Below are 23,301 nucleotides of genomic sequence, written 5' to 3'. Positions count from 1 at the left end.
AAAACACATTACTCAACACACCGCAACAATTACTATCCTAGAATTTAAAACAAAATATTAACAAAACACAAACATTACAATAACAATTAAACAAAAAGACCAACACATCACATAGTCCAAACAAGCACATAAACTCAAATGTATCAAGTTCAAACCACGTAGTCCATCATATATTACAAATATAAAAATAACTCAGTCCTCTTCCTCATCATCAGAATCATCGCTGTTCTAGACATTTGTAGGCTCATAATCAGGGTATCTAGGATATGAAGGAAATTCCACTGCTTGGTTACCCCTAATGAGGCTTTCCAAAAATGAGTGAAATTTCTCCTCATAATCACTATGCCTTCTAGCATACCCATCAATATGGTCTACATAGTTTTCTAAATTTCATACCTTATATGTGGTATAATTAATATTGTCCATCATCCTCTACAATAATTGATCTTGAGTTTCAGTAGACTCACCTCTAAAAGTACATGCTAGCGAGGTAGATGGTCTAGATGTAGAAGAAGCAGAGGTGGATGCAGCAGACATTGACATTCCATAACTTCTTGAAAATCCTCATCTCCAACAAAAAATAGAGTGCTCTGAATACGACTTCACATTTACACTTGTAATTGGCTTTGAAGGCAACAACACTTCTTCCCAGCTATCATATCTCACTCCAGCCTGCTCACACAAAGAAAAGATCAAGGAAGCAAATCTCAGACCTGCAGTAGTAGCAGCAGTGGCAGAACTGATGATAGTTTGACAGATCAAAATTCCAATATTGATGAGCTTGCCTTCCTGAATACAATAGTTCAACGTTGCTCCCTCCCTCGTAACTTCACTGAGATGATTTGACTGTAACAGACAAGCTGAAATAAAGTAGTACCACGCCTTTGATGGTGCACTTAACTTTGAAGTGGAAAATTTGACTCTCTTCTCATTTGTGATTTTCCAGAGTTCTCTTCCAACAGTCAAATATGAAATAGTCTCGTCCAGTTACATTTCAGTCGGACTATAGTTGACATAAAAACACAATGTATCATGTGGTAAATGTTAGAACATATTGATTACCTCCGGTGAAAAATGTACTAATTTTCCTCTAACCATGGCTTGATCCTCTTCTACCTCAGGGAGGTTTGCATAGAATTCCCGAACAAAAGAAATAACAGCCATAACAGAAAAACAATAGAATCATTCCTAATGTCGGCGAACGATCACATATTTCATGGATCCACCTGGATTTTTAAAACACCTCTCAGGAATTAACTTTCTTGACCGTAGAGCGTCACTATACCTATCTTGAGCTTTCAAACTCACAAACTTGCTTTTCAAACTCATTCAAACTCACAAACTTGCTTGAATCAAAGTGGGTCTTTCCCTTACTCCTCTTCATTCTTGGGACCATTCTACAAATTTCAAAAAAAATTTCCACAATAACTTCAAAAATTAAGTCTAATCCACTAAACTCTACTCTTATAAGCATAAACTACACTTTATATGTAATTTCTATAAAATTTTCCTCATTTTTCACCATGAATAGTGATTTTTGGGTTTTTCCAAATGTACTCAAAATACATGGTGAAAATCTAAAATTTTTACATAGAAGTGAAGCTCTTACCTTAAGAAATATAAATCTAGCAAATTTGGCTCAAATCCACCAAGAAATTTGCATGAAAAGGTTTGCCCTAGACTTCAAAATTGCGAACTCGAGAGGAATAAGGACGACAGGAGTAAAAATGGCAATTTTTGGGGTTATTTTTCCCCTTTAACAGTTCGCGAACCAATTTTTGTGAATCGGCCCTTAAGCGTGGATAAGTGGCGGTTAGACACCTGCCTCTCGGGTTACTTCACGCTCTGGTTACATCACGATTAAGCACGAGAATGTGGCGTTTAGGTGCCAGAGCACGATTTTTTATTTTTTTGTACTTAAGTAAAATGCATTATTAGCCTAAGTATACCATCCCTAAATGGTCTTATAACACTTAAATGACTATTTTCCTCTCCCTTAACTCCTCTCTTTCTCAAAATTCTCTAATATAACTGATTCAATTTGAGGCTAAAATAACACAAATTTTCACACAAACAAACACAAATATTCATTTACGAACAAGCACAAGTAACATTCAACACATAATTCTCATTCTAAAGAGTCTCAGATGAGAAAATTTTCCTAAATACAAACACTTAACAAACTTACACAGTTAAACACATAAAAGAACACAGTTAAACACATAAAAGACATAAACAAGATTTAACACTAATACATAAAAACAACTACTCCTAACAAACAAACTCTAACACTGAACTTAATTCCATTCTTCATTTGTTGAGAAAAATTCCTGTCTTTTATTAGTCTCTCCTTGGGCATTTAAAATATAGAGTTGATAAAAAAGACGGTGGTGACGAGCTCTGATACAATCTTCTTCAATCCATTTCTGCTTAAGATACATTGCCTTATCGGCTTCTTCTATATAACTAATATGGCTAAATTGCATTTTTAATTTCCATCCACTATGCTCTAGATGCACATTAACTTCATTTACCTTTGTCTCAAGTAAAGCCAAGCTAGTATCAATTTTATTGATCTTTTCCACTATTCCTTCAATACTAGCGACTACGAAACTGTTATACATTTCTTGTACACTTTGATTAATGAATTTCTTCCTCATGGCCTCTTCCTTTTTCTTCAAATTCATCTCCCATGAAGGCATTTTCACTAAATCTCTCTTTCTCTTAACTTTAGGGAAGAAAATATTTTTGGGGTGAAATTCCATCACAAAAACCTTCTATTTTTAGGCCTAAATCTTTTCAATAACTTCTAGGCACGTCCTAAAATTGCCATGACACGTTTAATTTAACCAATTGGTGGTTAAAGCATCTAGAAATTGAATTTTCGCACATGGTTTTTAACATCCGCGCTTAAGCGCTAGTGCTCAATTTTGCACCAGTCAACTTAATGTCCAAATTCTCATTTTAGCATGTCTAGATTACTAAATAAATTCTTAAACTCATTACTAACATATAATAGTCCAAAAAATTCTACTCTTAATTTTCTTAATCACACACAAACAACAATCAAAACAAAACACACTGATAATTATGGGTTGCCTCCCACAAAACGTTTGATTTTACGTCGTCAGCCCGACGTAACCAATGCTTATTCTGGTTAACCCAACATCATTCGATCATTAAATTTACGTTTATCCCCTACAAAATAAGGTTTCAGTCTATGACCATTCACTTTAGATAATTTCTCAGTTTTAGGATCTTTGATATCCACAGCTCCATAATAATAAACTTTTATCACAACAAATGGGCCCATCCACCTCGACTTAAGTTTACCTGAAAATAATCTTAACCTTGCATTATATAGCAAAACTTGTTGCCCTGGTTGAAAATTTTTGGTAGGGCTGAAAATTTTTAGTAAGAATCCTTCGATCATGCCTATCCTTCGATCATGCCTTCGATCATGCCTCATTTTCATCTTTTCTTTGTAAATCTTAGCACTCTCATAAGATTCATTCCTTATCTCTTCAAGCTCATTTAATTGTAAGTATCTTTTCTCACAAGCATATTTCAAATTATAACATAACTCTTTAATCACTTAATATGATTTATGCTCAAGTTCAACCGGTAAGTGAGAAGCTTAAGTTCAACTGGTAAGTGAGAAGCTTTCTCAAATATTAACCTATATGGGGATATTCCTATAAAAGTTCTGTATGCAGTCCTATAAGCCCACAAAACATAGTCAAGTTTGAATGACCAATCCATTTTTGTTGCATTCACTGATTTTTCTATAATTCTTTTAATTTCCCGATTGTATAATTCAACCAAACCACTTGTCTGAGGATGATAAGCAGTAGCAATTCTGTGTTTTATAATTTGGGTTTCAATAAGATTTTTACTTGCATAGTAAATTACTTTGAAAATTGTATCATATCTTTATCCTAAAACAGCTCCAATAGCATTATCACTAGCATCACACATTAGCTCAAAAGGTTTTCCTCAATATGGTGAAACTATAATTGGTGCAAAAATTAATTTTTCTTTTAATAACTCAAAAGATTTTAGGCACTCTTAATCAAAATTGAAAATTGGATCTTTTTCTAGTAAATGACATAAAGGCTTAGTAATTTTTGAAAAGTCTTTAACATATCGTCTGTAGAATCCAACATGTCTTAAAAACTTCTAATTTCCCTTACATTTGTTGGATAAGGTAAATTAGCGATCACTTAAATTTTAGTAGGATCTACTTTCACACCATTTTCTGATATTTGATGTCCTAATACAATTCCTCCTGCTAACATAAACTTAAACTGACATTTTTCCCAATTAAAGACTAAATTTGTTTCTTCACAGCGCTTAAGAACTTTAAATAAATGTTCTAAACATGAGTCAAATGAAGTTCTAAACACTAAAAATCATCCATAAAGACTTCAATCTCTTTTTCAATTAAATCACAAAAAATTTTCATCATACATTTTTGAAATATAGCAGGGGCATTACATAAACCAAATGACATTCTTCTAAAAGCAAATGTACCATAAGGACTGGTAAAGTTATTTTCTCTTAATACTCAGGAGTTATTTGTATTTGATTATAACAATATATCCATCCAGAAAATAAAAGTATTTATGCTCATTTAGTCTATCCAGCATTTGATCTAGAAAGGGTAATGAAAAAAGATCTTTCCCAGCGAAGAGATTTAATTTTCTATAATCAATGCACCACCCTGTGACTTGTATAGTAGGTATTAATTTATTATGTTCATTCATAGTCACAGTTACTCCTTATTTCTTAGGAGCACAGTGAATTGGACTAACTAACCCATGCACTATCTGGATGCACTATCTGAAATAGGGTAGATAATTCCAGCATCTAACCACTTTAAAATTTTATTCTTTATAACTTCTTTCATAATAAGATTCAATCTTCTTAGAGAATCAGCCCTCAGTTTACAATTCTCTTGCATATGAATTCTATGCATACAAATTGAAGGACTGATTCCTTTTCTATCAGCAATTGTCCATCCAAAGACTTTCTTTCAACTCTTTAAAGTTTTCATTAAACTCTCTTCTTCTTCTATAGATAATTTTGAGGAAATTATGACAGATAGTGTAGAGGAATCACCTAAAAAATCATACTTCAAATGTTTAGGAAGCAACTGAACATAGTTTGAATCTTCCTTAAAAAGATCTTCACATTGATTTAATTCCTCTTCTTTCTCGTGTTCCAAATCTCTTACTTCAGCCTTTTCTTCATAATTAGTTTTGAAATGATATTCACTCAGATATATTATAACATCCATTCTAAAACATTCATCATCTTTACCTTTTGCAGGATACATCATTGATCTTGAAATGTTAAAAGTAATAGTTTGATCATTGACGAACATAGTTAATTCCCTTTCTGCACATCTATCATTGCTCTTCCTGTAGTTAGGAAATGTCTCCGTAAAATGATAGGTATCTTTTTATCTTCCTCCATATCCAACACAATGAAATCAATAGGAAAAATAAATTGATTCACTTTCACTAGGACATCTTCTATAACTTCTTTAGGGTACGTTATCGAACGGTATGCTAACTCTAGAGTTACAGTAGTGTCCTATTGCACATGGAATTGTAAAGCTACCAGGAGCTTTAAGCTTTTCAAGAAGCTTTTTCTGTATTATAGCATTGTACTCCTCAATAGCTGCAATAGTCTCATTGTCTTCAAACTTCCTTTTCCTCTTAGGAATATCCTTCATAAACTTTACATAGCTTGGCATTTTTTCTATGGTTTCAACAAATAGAATATTAATTATAAGCTTCTTAAATATTTTTAGAAATTTTGAAAATTGCTTATCCAACTTCTATTGATGAAGTCTCTGAGGAAATAGAGGTGGTAGTTTTCCAAATCAATTTTCAGCGGAGAAATAGGTCTTTCAAAATCTTTTGGAGCATCCTCTTTTGATTCTTCAATTTCTTCTCTCTCAACTTCAGTTTCTTTTTGAACCCTACCTTCCAACTCTCTTCCGCTTTTAAGTTGAACAACTTTTACTTTCTCTTTATTATGGACTTTCAGATTTGTTTCAGTATTACTAGAAAGTATTCCTTGGGATCTCTTAATGAATTTGCGATTTGTCCAAGTTGATTCTTAATATTTCTAATTGTAGCTCCTTGACTTTGTAACTAATTTCCCATTTGTAACACCATTTCTTCTTTAGAAAACTTCTTCTCCTTAAATCTATTGAAACCTAGAGGATAAAAAGATCTATAATTATTATTCCCTTGGTTGTTCTAGTTTCCAAATGGGTTTACTTGATTGTTCCCTCATTGCTGATTATTACCACATGTAGTATTATTCCAATTAAAGTTGAGATGGCTCTTCCAACAAGGGTTATAATAATTTGAATATAGGTTATTCTGCTTGTTATTTATGCAATTCAAAGTTTCTAATGATGCTTGAAAATATACCATTTGGAATAATGAATTCTCTTCAATCATAGAAATTTGTTGAGAAAAAATCATTCCAAATTGGTGTAACTTCCTTGAAATTGCAGAAGCTTGATTTGCTAACACAATAAATGCATCATATTCATGAATATTGACTACTTTCCTTAGATTCACCCTCTCAGATAGCCTTTGAAAATTATTGGTAGCCATTTCTTCAATTAAAGCATAACTGTCATGAAATGGTTTTGACATCAACAGAATATTGACTACTTTCCTTAGATTCACCCTCTCAGATAGCCTTTGAAAATTATTGGTAGCCATTTCTTCAATTAAAGCATAACTGTCATGAAATGGTTTTGACATCAACGAAACACCAGCAGCGACATCGATAATAGATCTAAGAGACCCAGCTAATCAATTATAAAAAGTTAGAATTTTTAACCAATATGGTATAGCATGGTGTGGACACTTTCTTAAGAGTTATTTAAATTGTTCCCATGCTTCACAAATAGATTCCCCTTCAAAATGATTAAGAGATGTAATATCATTTCTAAGCCTCACAATTTTTTATGGTGGAAAATATTTAGCAAGGAATTTTTGTGATAAATCACCCCAAGTTTGGATAGATCTAGGTGCTAACGAATGCAACCACATCTTAGCTTTATCCCTCAGTGAAAAAGGAAATAACATAAGTCTTATGACATCATCTGATACACCATCATATTTAAATGTAGCGCACAATTCTAGAAAATTGACAAGATGTAAATTTGGATCTTCAGTTGGTGATCCCCCAAACTGATTATTTGATACCATTTGGATAATAGCAGGTTTAATTTCAAATGAATTAGCCACTGCAGTAGGTCTTTGAATACTATAATGAAGTTCATCTATCGTAGGGTTGGCATAATCTCATAAAGATCTAAATTCTTGATGAATTTCAGCATTTTGATCATTTTGGTTTGCGATTTATGTAAATTTTTTAGATTTTTCAAAATTTTTAATTTTTTTGCTTTTTCTAATTTTTTAACTGTTCTTTCTAATTTAGAATCGTAGGGCATTAGTCCTTCAGAACCTGAACTACGCAAACACTAACATGAAATAAAATAAAATACACAAAAATAAAATAGTATAATAATATATTCCTACAATAACTCTTAAAGTTTAAATAAGGCTTTCTAAAATAGAAATTTGCTTTCAATCAATTCCTCGGTAACGGTGCCAAAAACTAGATCCTGACTGTTTATATGCAAAAGTATAACAATGTCTTTGATTATATTTTTCACTTATATTTTCTTATTTTGCAACGGTAATATATATATATTGAGATACTATGCAAGTATATGTATCGTTATCAAGTAATATAGACTTTTTGATTAAGACCCTAATATCAAACCCACCGAAATTTCACAATATGCACTATTAAACAACAAACTTTTTATTTTAAAAAGACAATTACTTAAACTATTGATATTTTCACAGTAGGTAAAATTCAATTCTTTTTGGTATTTTTAATATTTTGAGAAAATAATAAAAACTTCTAAAGATATCTTAAGTTTATGTAAAAGAAAAGCACTGAATATGGAAAATCTTTCTCTTTATCATGAATCAGTAATAAGTATAGGATTTCTGTTGTGGAAGAATGCAAATTGTATTGTGCTAAATAGGAGCAATATTATTCATTACGCTTACTACAGATGCTATAAAGAACACTGGTTAATTTAAAGTTTGAATAGTTCTGAAGACTGATTAGGTAAGAAAGATGCTAGCTCTCACTCTAGAGTTCCCTTGATGTTCCCTCGATTCCCTCCACCTTGGGGCTAACATCTCATATCAAAACCTAAAATAATAAACCAAGTTGGGGGCTTTAGCTAGTCACTCTAAAGCCATCCAACTCTACACCCTTCAAAGATTATTTCCCTATTTATTTGCAGTTAATCATATGAATTACATTCTCATTTATACGACCTCATGCGATTCTTTCAAATTGTTGACTAAGACAATACTATCCCGATTCTTACATGTTCTCACAACAAATTTAACATCTAGATAGGCCAGATCAAGAAGTAAATGAAGTACATGGAATTAAATCATTACAAATTCTTCCAACATTAAAGACTAACACTCTCCACAACTTCCATCCAACACTTTAATTACTTATCATTTTAAGGAGAAAGATAAAAAAAACTACTCAGAATCGATAGAGAAAACAAAACCACACTTTAGTTTAAAATTAGAAATCATTGTCAAACCAATAAGAAGTCTTGATTAATACCAAAAGAAGTTTAAAAACAAAGATAAAAACCTATCTCAAATCCTCCACCAAACTCTTGAAGTTTCTTTGAATCTCTTCTCTTTTACAACACTCTTAACTCTCATAATAAAGCTAAAAACAAAAAGGATAAAGAAAATTCGTGGTGCCTAAAAATCTCTCCAAAAGATCTTCTCAAGACTACCCCTTTTGAAGCACACTTCTAGAAGTCTCAATTTCCTTCTTTTATAAATTTCCAAGAGGTGCTTTGGTAACTCTTCAAAATGTGTCCAAATTTGATGTATTCTCCAAGGGATGCCTCCTTCCACAAGTATTTTAATCATATTTTCGTTTCTAGTGGACATAATCACCCTCTTTAGTCAATAGGTGCCTCAAATGTCCCTTTAAAATTTGACAAAATGAATTAAACTGTGAGATAACTACCTCTGATGCTTAAGCGTGAAGCCTCTGGCGCTTAGGGGTGGCCTTCTCTGTTTCACTGGTGCTTAGGCGCCAAAACTCTTTTGCACCATTTTTACATTTTTGCTCCAAATTTGATCATTTTTCACTCTTTTTAGCATTTTTCACCTTTTTACTTGTACCAGAAAGAAAAACACACATATAACTTCCATTAAAGCGCAATATCTAAAAAATAGGTATAAAAATGTGTCTAAAAATACTATATATTTTAGGTGTATCTGTTAGGTCTGGGTTGAGTCAGACGTGGGTTAAGATTAAGTTTTGATCAGGTCTAGGTTGGGTCAGACTTAGGTTAGGTTTGGCTTTGAACCAAGTCTAAGTTGGGTTAACCTGGGTTAGGTTATGGTTTAGGGTCAGGTATGAGTTGGGTTAGACCCGAGTTAGGTTAGCTTTTGTGTCAGGTATAGGTTTGGTTAGACCTAGGTAAGGTTAGGGTTAAGTTCTAGCTAGACCTGGGTTGAATTTTGTCATGTGTTAAGGTTTGAGCTAGACCAAAATTGGGTTAGGTCTAGTATTAAGGTTTTAGCTAGACCTACGTTGGGTTAGGTCGAGTATTAAGTTTTTAGCTAGACCTAGGTTGGGTTAGGTTTAGGGTTTAGGTTAAGGTTTGGTCTAGACTTAGGTTGTCTTAGGTCTAGGGTTTAGGTTTGATTTAGGTTAAGATTTGAATTAGGTTTTGGGCTAGACCTAGATTGGGTCTAGCCTAAGTTTTAGGTTAGGGTTTGGGCTAGACTTGGGTTGAGTCAGGTCTAGGGATTGGGATAGACCTAGGTTGGTTCAGGTCTAGGGTTTAAGTTAGGGTTTGGGCTTTAATTGAGTGAGTTTGGGGGGTCGACCTGAGTCGAACCCAAACTCAAGGCTAATCTATGTCTATTGAATTAACCTAACCTAATTCAACTTAATAAAATACATTATAAATTAAAATAAATAGAAAAGAAACTCACCGAGGTGGGGCTAACCAGAGAGAAGGAGGCTTGTTGGAGAGGACTTCTTCCTTCTTCTTCATCTTCTTCCTCTGCTTGGCGTAATTGCTAGAGTTCGAGTTTGGCCCAGTGCAGTCTCAGAGGCTGCCTATATATAGGGCTGAAAGGCAGTGGTGGAGCTCTCCGGAGCCTTTTGATCGAGTGACATGTCAAAGATATAGATCAATTGATCGGTCAGTGAGCAACAGATCATCGCCAATGAAATGGTGTGTCAGTTTGTGGCCTAATCCATGGAAAAAGGGCACAGCTTGATGAAATGTGAACTGGGTTTGCCTGGGCGTGGTCACACCAAGGTCTGAGCATGACCACACTGAGATACTTTGGGTCGTGGTCACACCTGAGTCATACATGACCACACCAAAGTCTTTTGGGACGTGGTCACGCTCTGGCTTTGCATGACCATGCTAGGCCAAAAAAAGGGCAGGTTCCCTTTTGAGCAAAAAAGGGTCATGTCAGTGCATGTCCTCTGTAACCAAAAATTAGGTCAACAAATTGTCCCTCAACATGTGTGGTGGATTGTCCATTGTACGCCACACATATTGGTTGTGACCAAAGAGATCAACGAAATTTGAAGGGTATGTAGTTTGATTTGGATATGTCTGAGGTTTGGAGGTTGGAATTTTGTGAATTAAAATGTTTGGGATCCATTGGTGATTTCATGTTTTCTTAGACACATCTGGATGGAAAATGGATGTGGATTTACATCTAACCGAAGAAGTGAACAGATCGACTAGATCACGTTAGACCATATTATTCATCCTGTAAGCTAGACATTGAACTATGAAGACTGCTTATATTAGGAATGAAATCTTTGGGGCTAATATCTATTCTAGAAAATAGACAAAATGACAAGATCATAAGGATAGTGCTGGAGCATATCATTCATTCAGATTACTAGTCAGGAAACTAAAAGAAAGTGTCTATGCTAAGAAGAAAAGCGTTGGGAGTAACATTAAACCTAGAATATAGACAAAAGGACTAGATCATTAAGGATTGTTCTGGAGCATGTTATTCATTCTAATAACTAGTCAAGGAAAATAATTTGACTTAATTCTATTAAGGAGTTTGATTTAAGGAGTTGTCAAGTGAATTTGTGTTGTGCATGAACATATTAGGAAAAGGTGCAAAGACTTATTCTCGACCTAAGAGGTGCACAGGGGAAACTATATCAGGATAGATAATACAAAAATCTAAACTAAATCTAATTTAGTGATTTATTTAAGTCAGGCAGTTCAGAGACTGACACCTACCTTAAGCATTGACCCGATCTTCTTAGAAGTTGTCTATTAGGCTTTGTGCATTTAAGGGTCCTTCTGCAGTGTGCAATGACTTTACTAGAGAGGTACACATACTCTACTAGATTTACAAGGCCAAGATATTGACTTATAGAGTTTTATGTAGGGACTAAGTTCAATGAATCGAGAAGTGTGTTGTGTTGGTTTGATTTATTTTAATTTAATTTGATTTATTTAATTTGATAAGGTTGATCTATTATTAAGGTGTTCAATGACTAAAAACTAAGAAAGGTTCTTAGTTTAAATTAGTCAAGAGATTTGTTTACCGTACCCTAAAATATAATAGATAATGGACCAAATTGCTCAGTGTGGGGGTTAGGCCACTCATTAATCCTGATAATATAGAGCAAATGATTGCTAGTTCCTCTAGTTTACACTAGATGGGCTTAGAGATCCTAACTCAACAATGTGCAATGACAACATTAGAATCCATCTTAGATTTATAGAGCTAAGGCGTTGATCTATGTTAAATTTTATGTATCAACAAAATTGGGGAACCTGAGAAAGGAAAAATATATCTTCGGCGTCTAATGTGTTATTCTAAGTTATGGGATTTTTCTCAACTGAGATTTTTTAACCAAAAGCGTTAATCTATGTCAGGAGTTGCAACTGTGAATAGATTAACAAACTTGATGCTATAGTAATGTTGCCATACTAAGTGTGCTCCAACTTCTGATGGATCATCAACTAGACCTGTGGAGAAGAATGGTTAAAGCCAAACCAGATTTAACTGCCTTGCCTCGAGGTGTCCAATAGTTGTACTAGAGAATAAGGATTTCACTCTAGATTTAATCAGTCAAGATGTATATTGTATAACCAACCTCTTATTGATTAATATCTACAAACCTGGAGAAAGGAAAGAGAATTATGTAGGCGTTCAATAGATTATACAATTTGGAAAGGTGTCCATTGAGCAATCCTAGATTTACAAGTCTAAAGCTCTGAATTAATTGGACTTGGAAATCCATCGACATTAGCTAGCCCTGCTGAATTTAATTAGTGAGTCCACTCTATCTTCAATTACATAGTTTTGTGACAGAGGCAGACAATGATTGACTCTCGAGAGTGGTTACATAGACATAACCTTATCCTAGTGTTTCTCAGTTAAGGTGTCATTTTTGTTGAGGCCGAATGTAGACCAATCAGAACTGAGAGGCTCTGAAGGAAGGAACAAAATATCTTGTTGGTGCACAATAAGTTAGAGTAAGAGAAATTTTGTCTTACCTTAGAATTATCAACTTAAAGGATTAATTCATGAGACCAACCTTAACTGGCTCGAAATTAATCAAGCTAATCACATTGTGTTGGTGTTGTGTAGGGCGTACTCCAAATCCCAACGGACCAAAGCCAAACTTGTGGAAGGTTTGAATAGGATGAAACTAAGTTCAGTGAACCACTTTTGGTGTTCATTGAGTATACTGGATGAGAGTATGACATACCTCAACCTAGATTTACTGACTCAATAGATTGATGATTGTAGGAAGGTCAACCAACCTAATTACATTGTGTTAGTGTCTTGTGGGGGTGTACTCCAACTTCTAATGGGCTTTAAGAAGGTTCAAAGAAAGGTTACAATGGGATACACTAAAAAGGACATGTGTAATTCATCGCATCTCAGGTTTACTCACCCAAGGGATTGACAACTGAAATTATCCATGATTGATTTGAAGTTAACCAATTTGATCACATCTTGATGGTGCCACGTGGGATGTGCTCCAACTTTCGATGGACCAAAACAAACTTTTTTTGGAGTGCAATAGATAAGATACTTAGTCTAAAGGGTTGATCCCCAAAATTGACCCCGATTGGTTTGAAGTTAATCAACCTGGTCCCATCATGTTGGTGCCTTGTGAGGCATACTCCAATTTATGACAAATCCGAAGAAGTTCAAATTGGATATGTTGTGCATTATGTTTGAGTTAATATTTTTGTTTTGTTGATTTGTTTGTTTTAAATTTGGTTTTTTGAAAAGTTTTTCCATTTTTGAACAACCGTGAATTTTTTAGTTATATTTGGATGTAGGAAACTGCATGGGGCATTACACATTATCAAAATAATAATTGAGATATTCTAAGGATGCCATCCTTAAAACCACAAAGGGTTTTGATGTTTGACAAGTTCTAAAATTTTGTTAAAGTTTTTCGTAAAAACTTTTGTCATGATTTTGATTGACTGCTATGTTTTTTAATTATTTTAATTTTGATTGTTTTGATTTTGATTGGTTTTTTTTAAAGCATTGATTGGTTTTGTGAATATTCATTTTTGAAAGTTTTAATAATTTTGGAGGAAGGTTTGTTTGGAGGGTGTTGATTGTTTTGAGAAAAAAGTTTTCTCTTGAAAATATTTTTTTGAAAGTTATTTGTTCATTTAATTGTTTGATTGATTTTATGGGTGTTGGTTTTGAGAATGTTGATTGTTCATTAACTTGATTGTTCATTTGTTTTATTTTAAGTTTAGAAGTTTCTAGACCAGCGTCAATTTGAAAATTCATATGTTCATCTAAACATTATCTTGAAAGAAATTCAATATTCATTCAATATCACATTCATTTAGTCAGAAAAAAATTATTTTTTTTTACACAAAGAAATAACAATTCATTTTATAAATATATCCAACATTTTTGATACATTCATAGGACTGAAAGACAAATTCTCACAAACACATCATATGAAAAACATCAACAATCATAACACCAGAACATGAACAGTAACACATCTTCAGAGCTGCAATGGTTTAATACTCATATAAAGTTGAGGGGGAAATTTTGAGCTCTTGAGTTTTCTGAAAGTGACCGAAACCCGGTGTTTAGAGACTGAAGGTATGCAATGCTTGACCATGTTAGTGTTATTTCCTTCCATTACTAAAACTGATCCTCGTGGTAAAGGGACGGAATATGACCCACTGAACTTCCCTAGACCCATCGTTTTAATCTTGTTACCAAAAACCATATCGACTTGGCTTACGAGTGAGACCACATAGAAAGGTGATTCAAAGCATGATGATATATATGTGACGGAATGCAATCTCCTTCATCATAAATGTTGACTACATAGTTATCTGGCCTGGCTGATGATTGTAGAATTTGTATGCAATTAGTTTATTAATAATATATTTGAATATGATTGAGAATGGGTCCACTTCCATATTGTGAGTGACACCCATTAAGAGGCCTCGAGGATCCCATTCAGGTTTATGAGAACACTCGAAATGCAGAGTGGTCTCTACTTTTTCATTTATCCACTATTTAGGTTTATCAAACGTTTGATGTCTTAATTGGCCTCGTCGACGCATCGTCCAAAGTTCATATGTAACTTTAACAATGTACTTTTTTCCTGATTAGTAAATATGACAGTGTAGAGTCATAACCCCTACAATATGTTTACTTGCCATCCTCTGACTTGTTCCATATGTTTGAAGATTTGTGCTTTGCACTCTATCTGTTGATCATTTGTTGTTGTCTTACACAATTAACTGGATTCTGTTCCTAACAAACATGGTGGAAGAATTTTTTATGTTTCTGCTATGTCCAACTTCTAAGGAAAGCTCAGTTGATACACCATTTTCTTTGCTCGGTGCATGTTGTACTCTTCGATGGTATGAGATCTAGTCTTCTAGTTCAACCTTTTTTATTCGTCCACTGTATTGTTTGTTCTAAGATTCCGAGTTGAAGGTTAAGGATTCTCCCTTGAACTTTTTCCGACTCTTCTCCCAAAATTGGCCTACGAGACATTTCTCTGGCAAGGAATTCGATGAAAGGCCTTAGTTCAGACATTCTTAGACTTGAAGGTCGTGTTATAGATTTGAAGTTTGTCTATTGTGTTTGGCCAGTTTTTATAATGACACTGTTAATGAGATTTTTCGAAGACATTCTCTGTAATTAAATAAATGAAGTGTTAGTTATTGTCTAAAAGCTCAAATCTAATCTATTTAAATTGAGACAGAGTTTCATGTAAGTTATGTTTTGAATTTGGTTTAAGAATGGATTTGCGTTCAGATTAAGATTTTGAAGCAGATCAAGTTTCAGATTAGGATTTGAGATATCATGAATTTCAAAGTAAGACTTTAGATTTGGCTTCAAGGCTTTGAAGATTCTGAAGGTTTTTTGAAGATTTTGAAGATTTTTTGATGATTGTAAAATTTTTTTTTGATGATTTTAAAGAATTCAAAAATTTTGGAGATTTAAAAGATTAGAAAATTTTGAAGATTTCTAAGATTTGAAAGATTCTACAATGACTAATGCTCCTGAAGTTTAAGACATATTTCCCATGAAGGTAAATGGAATTCGATTACTACAATCTATTGATTATGAGATCACTCCTGGTAGATGAATAGAGACATGACGATTAACCAAGGCAACATGATTCTTATAATGTTTTTTATGATGTGATGTGATTCATGCAATATGATTCATGTGTATTTAGTGTAGAGCTTGTATGATCTCCCCGCAAAGATTTGTATGCAAAAGCCACTTTTAAGGCAAATTCCAGTTAGTATCAAATAACCCAATCTTTTATTTCAACCTTACAGTACTTGGTTTTTAGCGCATCTTAAAATTTTTTTTTTAATCTTATATATTAAAATATTGATTCATCCTTCAAAGATATTTTAAATTTATGAAAAGTCAATGGATCGATCTGATTTATCCTATTGATTTCTCATGAACATATCATAGGAAACTTTCTTCAAACTTAAGTTTCATTAACAAAAGAGTCTGTCATATGCCAATTTTATGTTTATGCTCACCTCAAGCTCAAGCTTCTTCTTACGGTGGTGGACAATTTACATTAAGGCTTTTGCCTTTCTTTTCATATATATATATATATATATATATATAGTTTTACCTGGTTTTCCTTCTTATATATATATTATCCCTCCTTTTTTTACTACATTTGCGTGAGAATTATTGTATTTGACAAAGCACAATTCTCCCTTAATTGATGATTCTTTGATTTTTTCTTAATAAAATTTTCTAATATAATATGTTTCATATGAAATTTACAGCTTTGGTTGAATTGTATGAGTACTTAAAAAAAAAATGAAAATATTTTTGCTCTACTAAAACTATTTTAATTATACATTTTTAATCATTTTGTAGATATTCTTAAATCTAGTTAGGTGAAGGATTGATTTTATTTAAGATAACCTTAGTTCTTTTTCCCTTGATGAGCTTTTCCATCCGAACATATTGTTGGAAAATAATCAGACCAAGATATCTTTGAGAACCCTCTACCTCTCATTCTTGGTACCATTATAAAAGAGTTTGGGAAGGCAAAGAGAAAACCTCCAAAAATCACAACAAAATCTAAAAAGGACAGAAGATCTTACCTAATAAGAGGAAGAATCGATGGATCTATGAGATTTACAACTGATTTGCACTTTGGTGGAACTCCTAGGGCAAGTTAGGGCTCAGTTTAAAGGTTCTAAAAGAAGAAGCATGCAAAGGAGGAGGAGAAAGGGGCCAAATTAGATAAAAGAAGGTGTGCACACATGTATTAAATGTAACACTAGGTCATGCTAGCATGGCCACGCTCATTTGGGCTAAATCTTCCGAGTGCGGCTTCGCGAACCCTGCGACTCCTTTGAAACTGGAGGATGTCGTCGGCGGTGGCAGCCACGGCGTTGAGCCCCTTTGTTATGATTTCTGGAAATCTTTTTCGCTCTTATCCGGGTTTATCGGCTTCTTCTTTTTCGCAACCTCACTCCCTTCGGGGCTCGTCTACTTCTAATAGGCCATTGCAGGAGCAACAGAGGGGGAAAGGGCTGACCTCTGTGGCACTAATCGCGAGTGGTGCAGGCTTTGCCCTAGCAGCGGCCGCGTGCGCATTTCCCTCCGCAGCATGGGCGGCGCCACCTACTCTTAGAGAGCCGCAGAACGCTCTCTCTCTGCCAACTTGGGTCATTCATGTGTCCAGCGTCATCGAGTGGTAGGTAGGGTTTGAACCATCTTTGAGACATTTACCTCTTTAAATCTAATTTTCTTTTCTATGATTGATTTTTAATAGTGGTTTGATTTCATTAATTTTCCGTTCTTTGCTATGAAGGATTACTGCCATGGCGTTAGTTTGGGAATACGGAGAAAAATCGGGGTTTTCCGCTTGGAAAGGTCTTTCCTGGGGAATGGTAAGTCACAACTGGAATCTCCATTTTCAATGTCGTGTTTTCTTCTTTTGAGATGGGGTGCAGTTTAATGTAAGAGGGCAACAGAATTATTTTTGTTTTGTAAGATATTTGTTTTTTTCCCCATACAAACAAATTTTTTAATGATTGTCTTGATTGTTATCTTATAGTGAGGATTGCCTTTCAGCTGGATGAAAATGCCTTATAGCTCAAAAATTAATTTAGCAAAGATTATATCAAGCCATGTTTTCTCAGTTAACTTATCATCTTTATGTTATAGCTTCTTTTTCTATTAGAACTTTTGAAATTCTGATTCGACATTTTCTAGGTCGACTTAGGGACTTTGTTTGGATTACTAAATCTCATATTTACTTCTTTGCTCCTAAATCAAGAAATTGCTCGTTAAAAGATTTGATAAAATAGTGTTAGTTGATTAATAAGAAAAAAGGGTAGATGTAAGGTCACATGAATAAAAGTTTCTCAAAATGATTGCTAAGTATTGGTTTGACACCTTTGACAATACTCCATAAAATGAATAATAATGAGAATTCATAATGCTGGCCCCAAATTTTTGGGATAAGGCTAATTATGATAATATCAGCCTTATCAATTTGTCGATTTACTCCATTTTCTTAACCTTAATTTGCAATTGAAACTTCTTGTGAAAGCAGAAGAGAATGCTTGTCTTTCTATAGACCTATGATTTAACATGGGATTATGCAAATTTCCCGTACACATATTATTTGTTGAAAGAAAAACACAAGAGGCACAATTTTTTCTATTTGAAAAATATAGGAATGGGAAAAACTATAGTGCCCAACTTACTTGAAATATTTCTACCATTATAAGTAAAGGATGAGAAAGTGTACATTGTCTTAACTAGGAAAAGGATTAATATAATATAATAGTTTGAACCATATGAGACATCCCTTATGGTGGTAGTAGAAATATTGATGTTTTAGAATTGTCATTAGGTGATAATTGTTAGACAATGGTTGAAAGCGGATGTTAGAAATTGGGCGATGGTGGTTGGTTAGCCTGTTCGTTCTCTTGATAGAATTTGAGATTGCACAACTTAGAAGACGAGAATTTAATGTCAGATGTTGGTCATTTGTAGGCGTTCTATGATAATTTATGAGGAATGTTGGACATCTAACAACAATGGCTAGTTGGCTTAATTGTTCTTTTGTTAAATTGGGAGATTGAACGATGAGAAGATGGGCGTTAGGTAAAAAAATGCTATGTTGGAAGTTAAGAGATATTTGGTAGTGGATTTCATTGTTCTTTATACTGGAGGGAAGACAGAGCAACAAGAAAGGCATACATTGAATTTTGATCATTTTTAGATCTTTGAAAACGATTGACATATTATGTTAGAAGTTGGCGATTATGGGCGATCAAGTTAGTTGAATTTTTATTAATGGGGAGACTTCGTGTTTGGTAAAGCGGAATTTGAATGCTTGTAGATGACAAACATTACACATTAGTCATTGAAAGGTGTTTTGTGATAATTGACAAGGAATGTGTAGCCTTTAGGTGATGGTCAATAACAAATATTAGACAGCAATTGATAACGACAAATAATTTGATCATTTTCTTAATATCAGGGGAGATTAGGCAATGAAGATGGAAACAATGTTCTAAAGGCGGGTGTTGATGACTGATAGATGTTGGATTTTGGTCGTTGGTTGATGTCAGGCTATAGTTGGCTGTGATTATAAAAGTTTGGATGATGGTGAGCATCTAACTTTCTTTCTCCTGTAACAGGAGAGAAGATTGTATAATCACCAAGATAGGCATTATATGGTAGGCATTGGTCTTTAGCATATATTGGGCGATAATTAAGGTGAATGTCAGAAGCCCACCAACAACGGGTGATCGACTGAGTCATTTTTTTGATAGTATGATGAATCAGATGACATGGAAGGAGAATATTAAAAATTATTAGTACACATACATCAAACGCTAATCATGGAGTTTGACAATGATCTATGTTTTTTTTAGGAAGCCATATAATGGTGGGTGTTCTTCTTCGTTGTTCTCAGAGATGAGGCTGTAAAAAAAAGTTCTTCGTTTGCGAACAACTCGTTTTTGACTTCTTAAGGAGTTCGTGTTCGATTAGTTCATTAAGCAAGCGAGTCAAACATGAATAATTTTTTTGAGCTTGATTTATAAACGAGCCGAACATGAAATAATGTTTGTTTGTTCCTGTTCAACTAATTTTGGCTCAAAATAATTAAATAATTAAAAAATAATATTTATTTATATCCATTTTATTATTAATTTTTATACAGTATTTAAAAGCTGTTAAGTTTTATTATTTATAAAAATAATTTTTTTATTTGTACTTTTAAATAGAAAGTAACTAATTTCATTCAATTGTCTCAAAAAATTTAAATCATTTTTTTTAATATAAATGGGAGAAAAAAACACTAAAGTAAAAAAAAAAAGAAAAACAAAAAAATTATTTAAAACAAAAGGATTATTTATTAGATATATGTATACTTAAGAATTGGGTGGTATGTATGTAAATGGCATTTGTCCACTTGCCCTGCTCCCCCTTGCCTCGTATTCTTCGGTGGCATGAGTGTTAGATTTGTAAATACATAAGAATTGGGTGGTATGTATGTCAATGTCCATTGAATTTTCCATACCCTGCCCCGCCTATCACATACCCACGATTCATTAGTCCCACATCAGTAAACTTAAAGCTAGAAATGCTCTTTAAAACATAAAACAATGCTTTCCAATTTGAAAAGATTTAAGATTTGAAAACTTGAGGATGGGAAGGCAATATTATTTTTTTTTTATTGATATATTTTGAAATAGTTAATTTTTAATGCTAGTTAATTATAATTTATTTTTTAAAATTATATTTTTAATAATTATATCACGTAGCTACTTGCCCTGTTTTTAGTCTCACATCGAGAATATGATGGTTATCATTAATGTTTTAATGTATAAAAGAGGATCAAATGTTTTAAATTCTTACACACGACTGTGACTGTGAAAGTAGGGAATGAATTTATTTCGAGTTGGACACGAGTTTAATTCGAACAAATCGAGTTTGAATCGAGCTGAACATGAAGAGCTATTCACGAGCCATTCAAACACGAGCCTAAAAAAAAAAAAATGAATGAGCCAAACACTAACAAGTATTGAGCTCGCTCAAACTCGGCTCGTTTACACCTCTACTCAAAGGAAAGGGCAGGTCATCCAAACTATGATGACATGCATTGAACGTTAATAGCTGATGTATGACCATTAATTGTTTAGTGTTGGGAGATGATTGACATATTATGTCAAATTTCAGATGATATTGTATGGTTTACTTAGTCATTCCCTAGATAGAGGGAATATTGGGCAATTGGGAAGATTGGTTGTTAGCATGTGTAGAGCAATGATGAGTTTTTGGTTTGTTTATTCTTTTGATGAGAGGATGATCAATAATCCAGAGGACATGTCAAATTTTAGTTACTGATGGGCATCAAACATCAAACATGAATAGTTGGTCGGTAACTATCATTGTTCTATGGAGAATGTCAGAACTCGACTCAAATGTTCTATTGGTAGGAGGGGCGATCGAATGGCCTGGAATGCAGATGTTGGCCTTGACGGATGCTAGGTCTGTTCGTTGGACAACATCAAGTGATGTTTGTTGGTTTATGTTTGAAGCTAGGCAACGATGGGCGCTTGATTGGTTTTCCTTCTTATAGAAGGAGATATTAAGTATATGGGAAGATGAGCATCAGATATCAATGCTAATAGACATCAAATATACACCATATATTGATTTTTAGCAACATTCAATGGTGATCAATTTGTTTCTGGAATTTGAGCATGAATAAGCTTTGGTTGTTCTCATGTATAATGGAAAATCCAATGACTAGGAAGATGGTTGTTAGACTACGATTCCTGGAGAACATCTAATATTTGGGAAGTTGTAGGTGGTTCTTGATGTGAGTTCTTAAAATCAGTTGACAACCTATGAAGCACAAACACTTTTGAATGACCTCTGTGCCTTGTATACGATACTGATACACCTTAACACTTGTCTTACATGCCACACCACAAATTGTGTCAGCAAATTTTTATTATAAATTTTGGCAACATCTTACTGCAAATAGGGAAAATATATGATGAGACATGATAAGGACATGATAGGACACCGATGATGGAGGGAAGAGGTCTGGGTGCTTAATGTTTTACATACCATAAAATATTTTTATTATTAATCTTTTAGTTCTTTCTATCCTTATTTTTTATGATATTATACTTCATCCTATGATGTATTCAATTGAGAACAATAATAAATTATCTTTTTATATTATGGATAACTAAATATAAAATTATATCTATGCTCATGTCTTACTTTTTGTATTTATGCCATGTCTTTATGTCATGTCTTTATGTCATGTTCTGTCCGTATCTCCTTGTTTGTATTCATTTTTGATAGTTTGATTATACTAACTTGCAAGAATGTACTCTATAAAACACAAACACTTCTAATTAGCTTTTTTATTCGTGTTTGTTATGTATCGCCCTTTGATATGCTCTGACACATGTATTATATGCCATAAATCTTATTACTATTTTTTTAATATAAATTTGGGTTTTGACATAAATTAAAACACATCAGGATGCATATGAATGTTTGTGTGAAAGTATAATTTTTCTTTAAGAAGGCACTGGAAACACACCTGAAACTGAGGAGCACAAAAAAAATGCTCGAGGCTTGAACTTCATTTTTCAGTAACGAGCTTTATGCCTTTTTGGTCTAAGACATACATCGAGGTTTTATGCATTGTGATATTTGAGGCAGCGTCTTAATTAGTTTATGTAAGAAGTATTACATTATATTATATTATAATAATAATAATATATCTAATAAATCTGTTGTAATACCTTAAAGAAGTCAAAAAACAATTTAAGTATCATTATTTGAATTTGTTATTAATTTGTTATTTTAATTTGATTTAAAATGGATATTATTTAATTCATATAGGAAGTAAGAAGAAAAGTGTATTGATTGAGAGATTTGAAAGATGTTAATGAGACAAAATATGATAATGATAAAATTTTTATAAATGATTGTACATAAAAAATGTACTGGCGCTAATCTTTAGTAGATCTAACTGTTTAGAGAAAAGTATGATAGAGGAGGACTCATTGACAGAAGACCATGATTCCCATTTATCCTACCGAGTGCAGCAGTCTAAGCCAAAGCCGATTGAGCCCCAAAAGATGACCGAACGAATCGAATATGAGCCGTTCGGTCAGAAGTGAGACAAAGAGACATTCAAGCTAACCGGCTGAAGAAGCCGACTCGAGAGAAGATTCAGCCCCTCAACATCTCTAATCATACCAGAGATGTTTCTATTATCAAGGATTGACAACCAGGTTAACTCAATCGACCCAACCAGTTTTATCGATTTGAAGTCAATTAAGCTCAGCTGACCGCAACACCGAATAAGCCTAATTGATTGAATCAGTCCTGCTGACCTGAAGCCAAACAAGCTCAGGCGACCCGAGCTTCACAGTATAATAAAAAACACAGGTCTTCTATAGCCGGCCTTTTTCTCCTGTGTCATTGTCGATCGGTCAGTTGTAACGATCAACTCGAAGGCCTTGGGAGAGTACTTCGGAGCCGTCAAAGCAGAGCACAAAGAGCAGAAAGCCAAAGAACAAGGAGATGCAAAGAGTAAAAGCGTAGCGTCATTTAAAACCCCTCGCCTTTATATATATATATA

At 33.7% G+C, this 23,301-nt stretch overlaps 1 protein-coding gene across 2 annotated transcripts in view; it reads left to right on the top strand.

The window, feature by feature from the left end:
- Positions 1–16,708: 16,708 nt before the first annotated feature.
- LOC110037563 overlaps positions 16,709–23,301 on the top strand; it is a 16,679-nt gene continuing 10,086 nt past the window's right edge. For both annotated transcript variants that reach the window (XM_020742237.1, XM_020742239.1), the window contains exons 1-2: positions 16,709–17,358; positions 17,476–17,554. In XM_020742237.1, coding sequence (XP_020597896.1) covers positions 17,027–17,358; positions 17,476–17,554 — 411 coding nt within the window. In that variant the 5' untranslated portion in view covers positions 16,709–17,026. The remainder of the gene's footprint in view (positions 17,359–17,475; positions 17,555–23,301) is intronic.

The sequence above is a fragment of the Phalaenopsis equestris genome, unplaced genomic scaffold, assembly GCF_001263595.1.
Source record: "Phalaenopsis equestris unplaced genomic scaffold, ASM126359v1 Scaffold221112, whole genome shotgun sequence".
In the NCBI taxonomy this organism is placed as follows: domain Eukaryota; kingdom Viridiplantae; phylum Streptophyta; class Magnoliopsida; order Asparagales; family Orchidaceae; genus Phalaenopsis; species Phalaenopsis equestris.
This window is presented reverse-complemented; position numbering and strand designations above follow the sequence as displayed.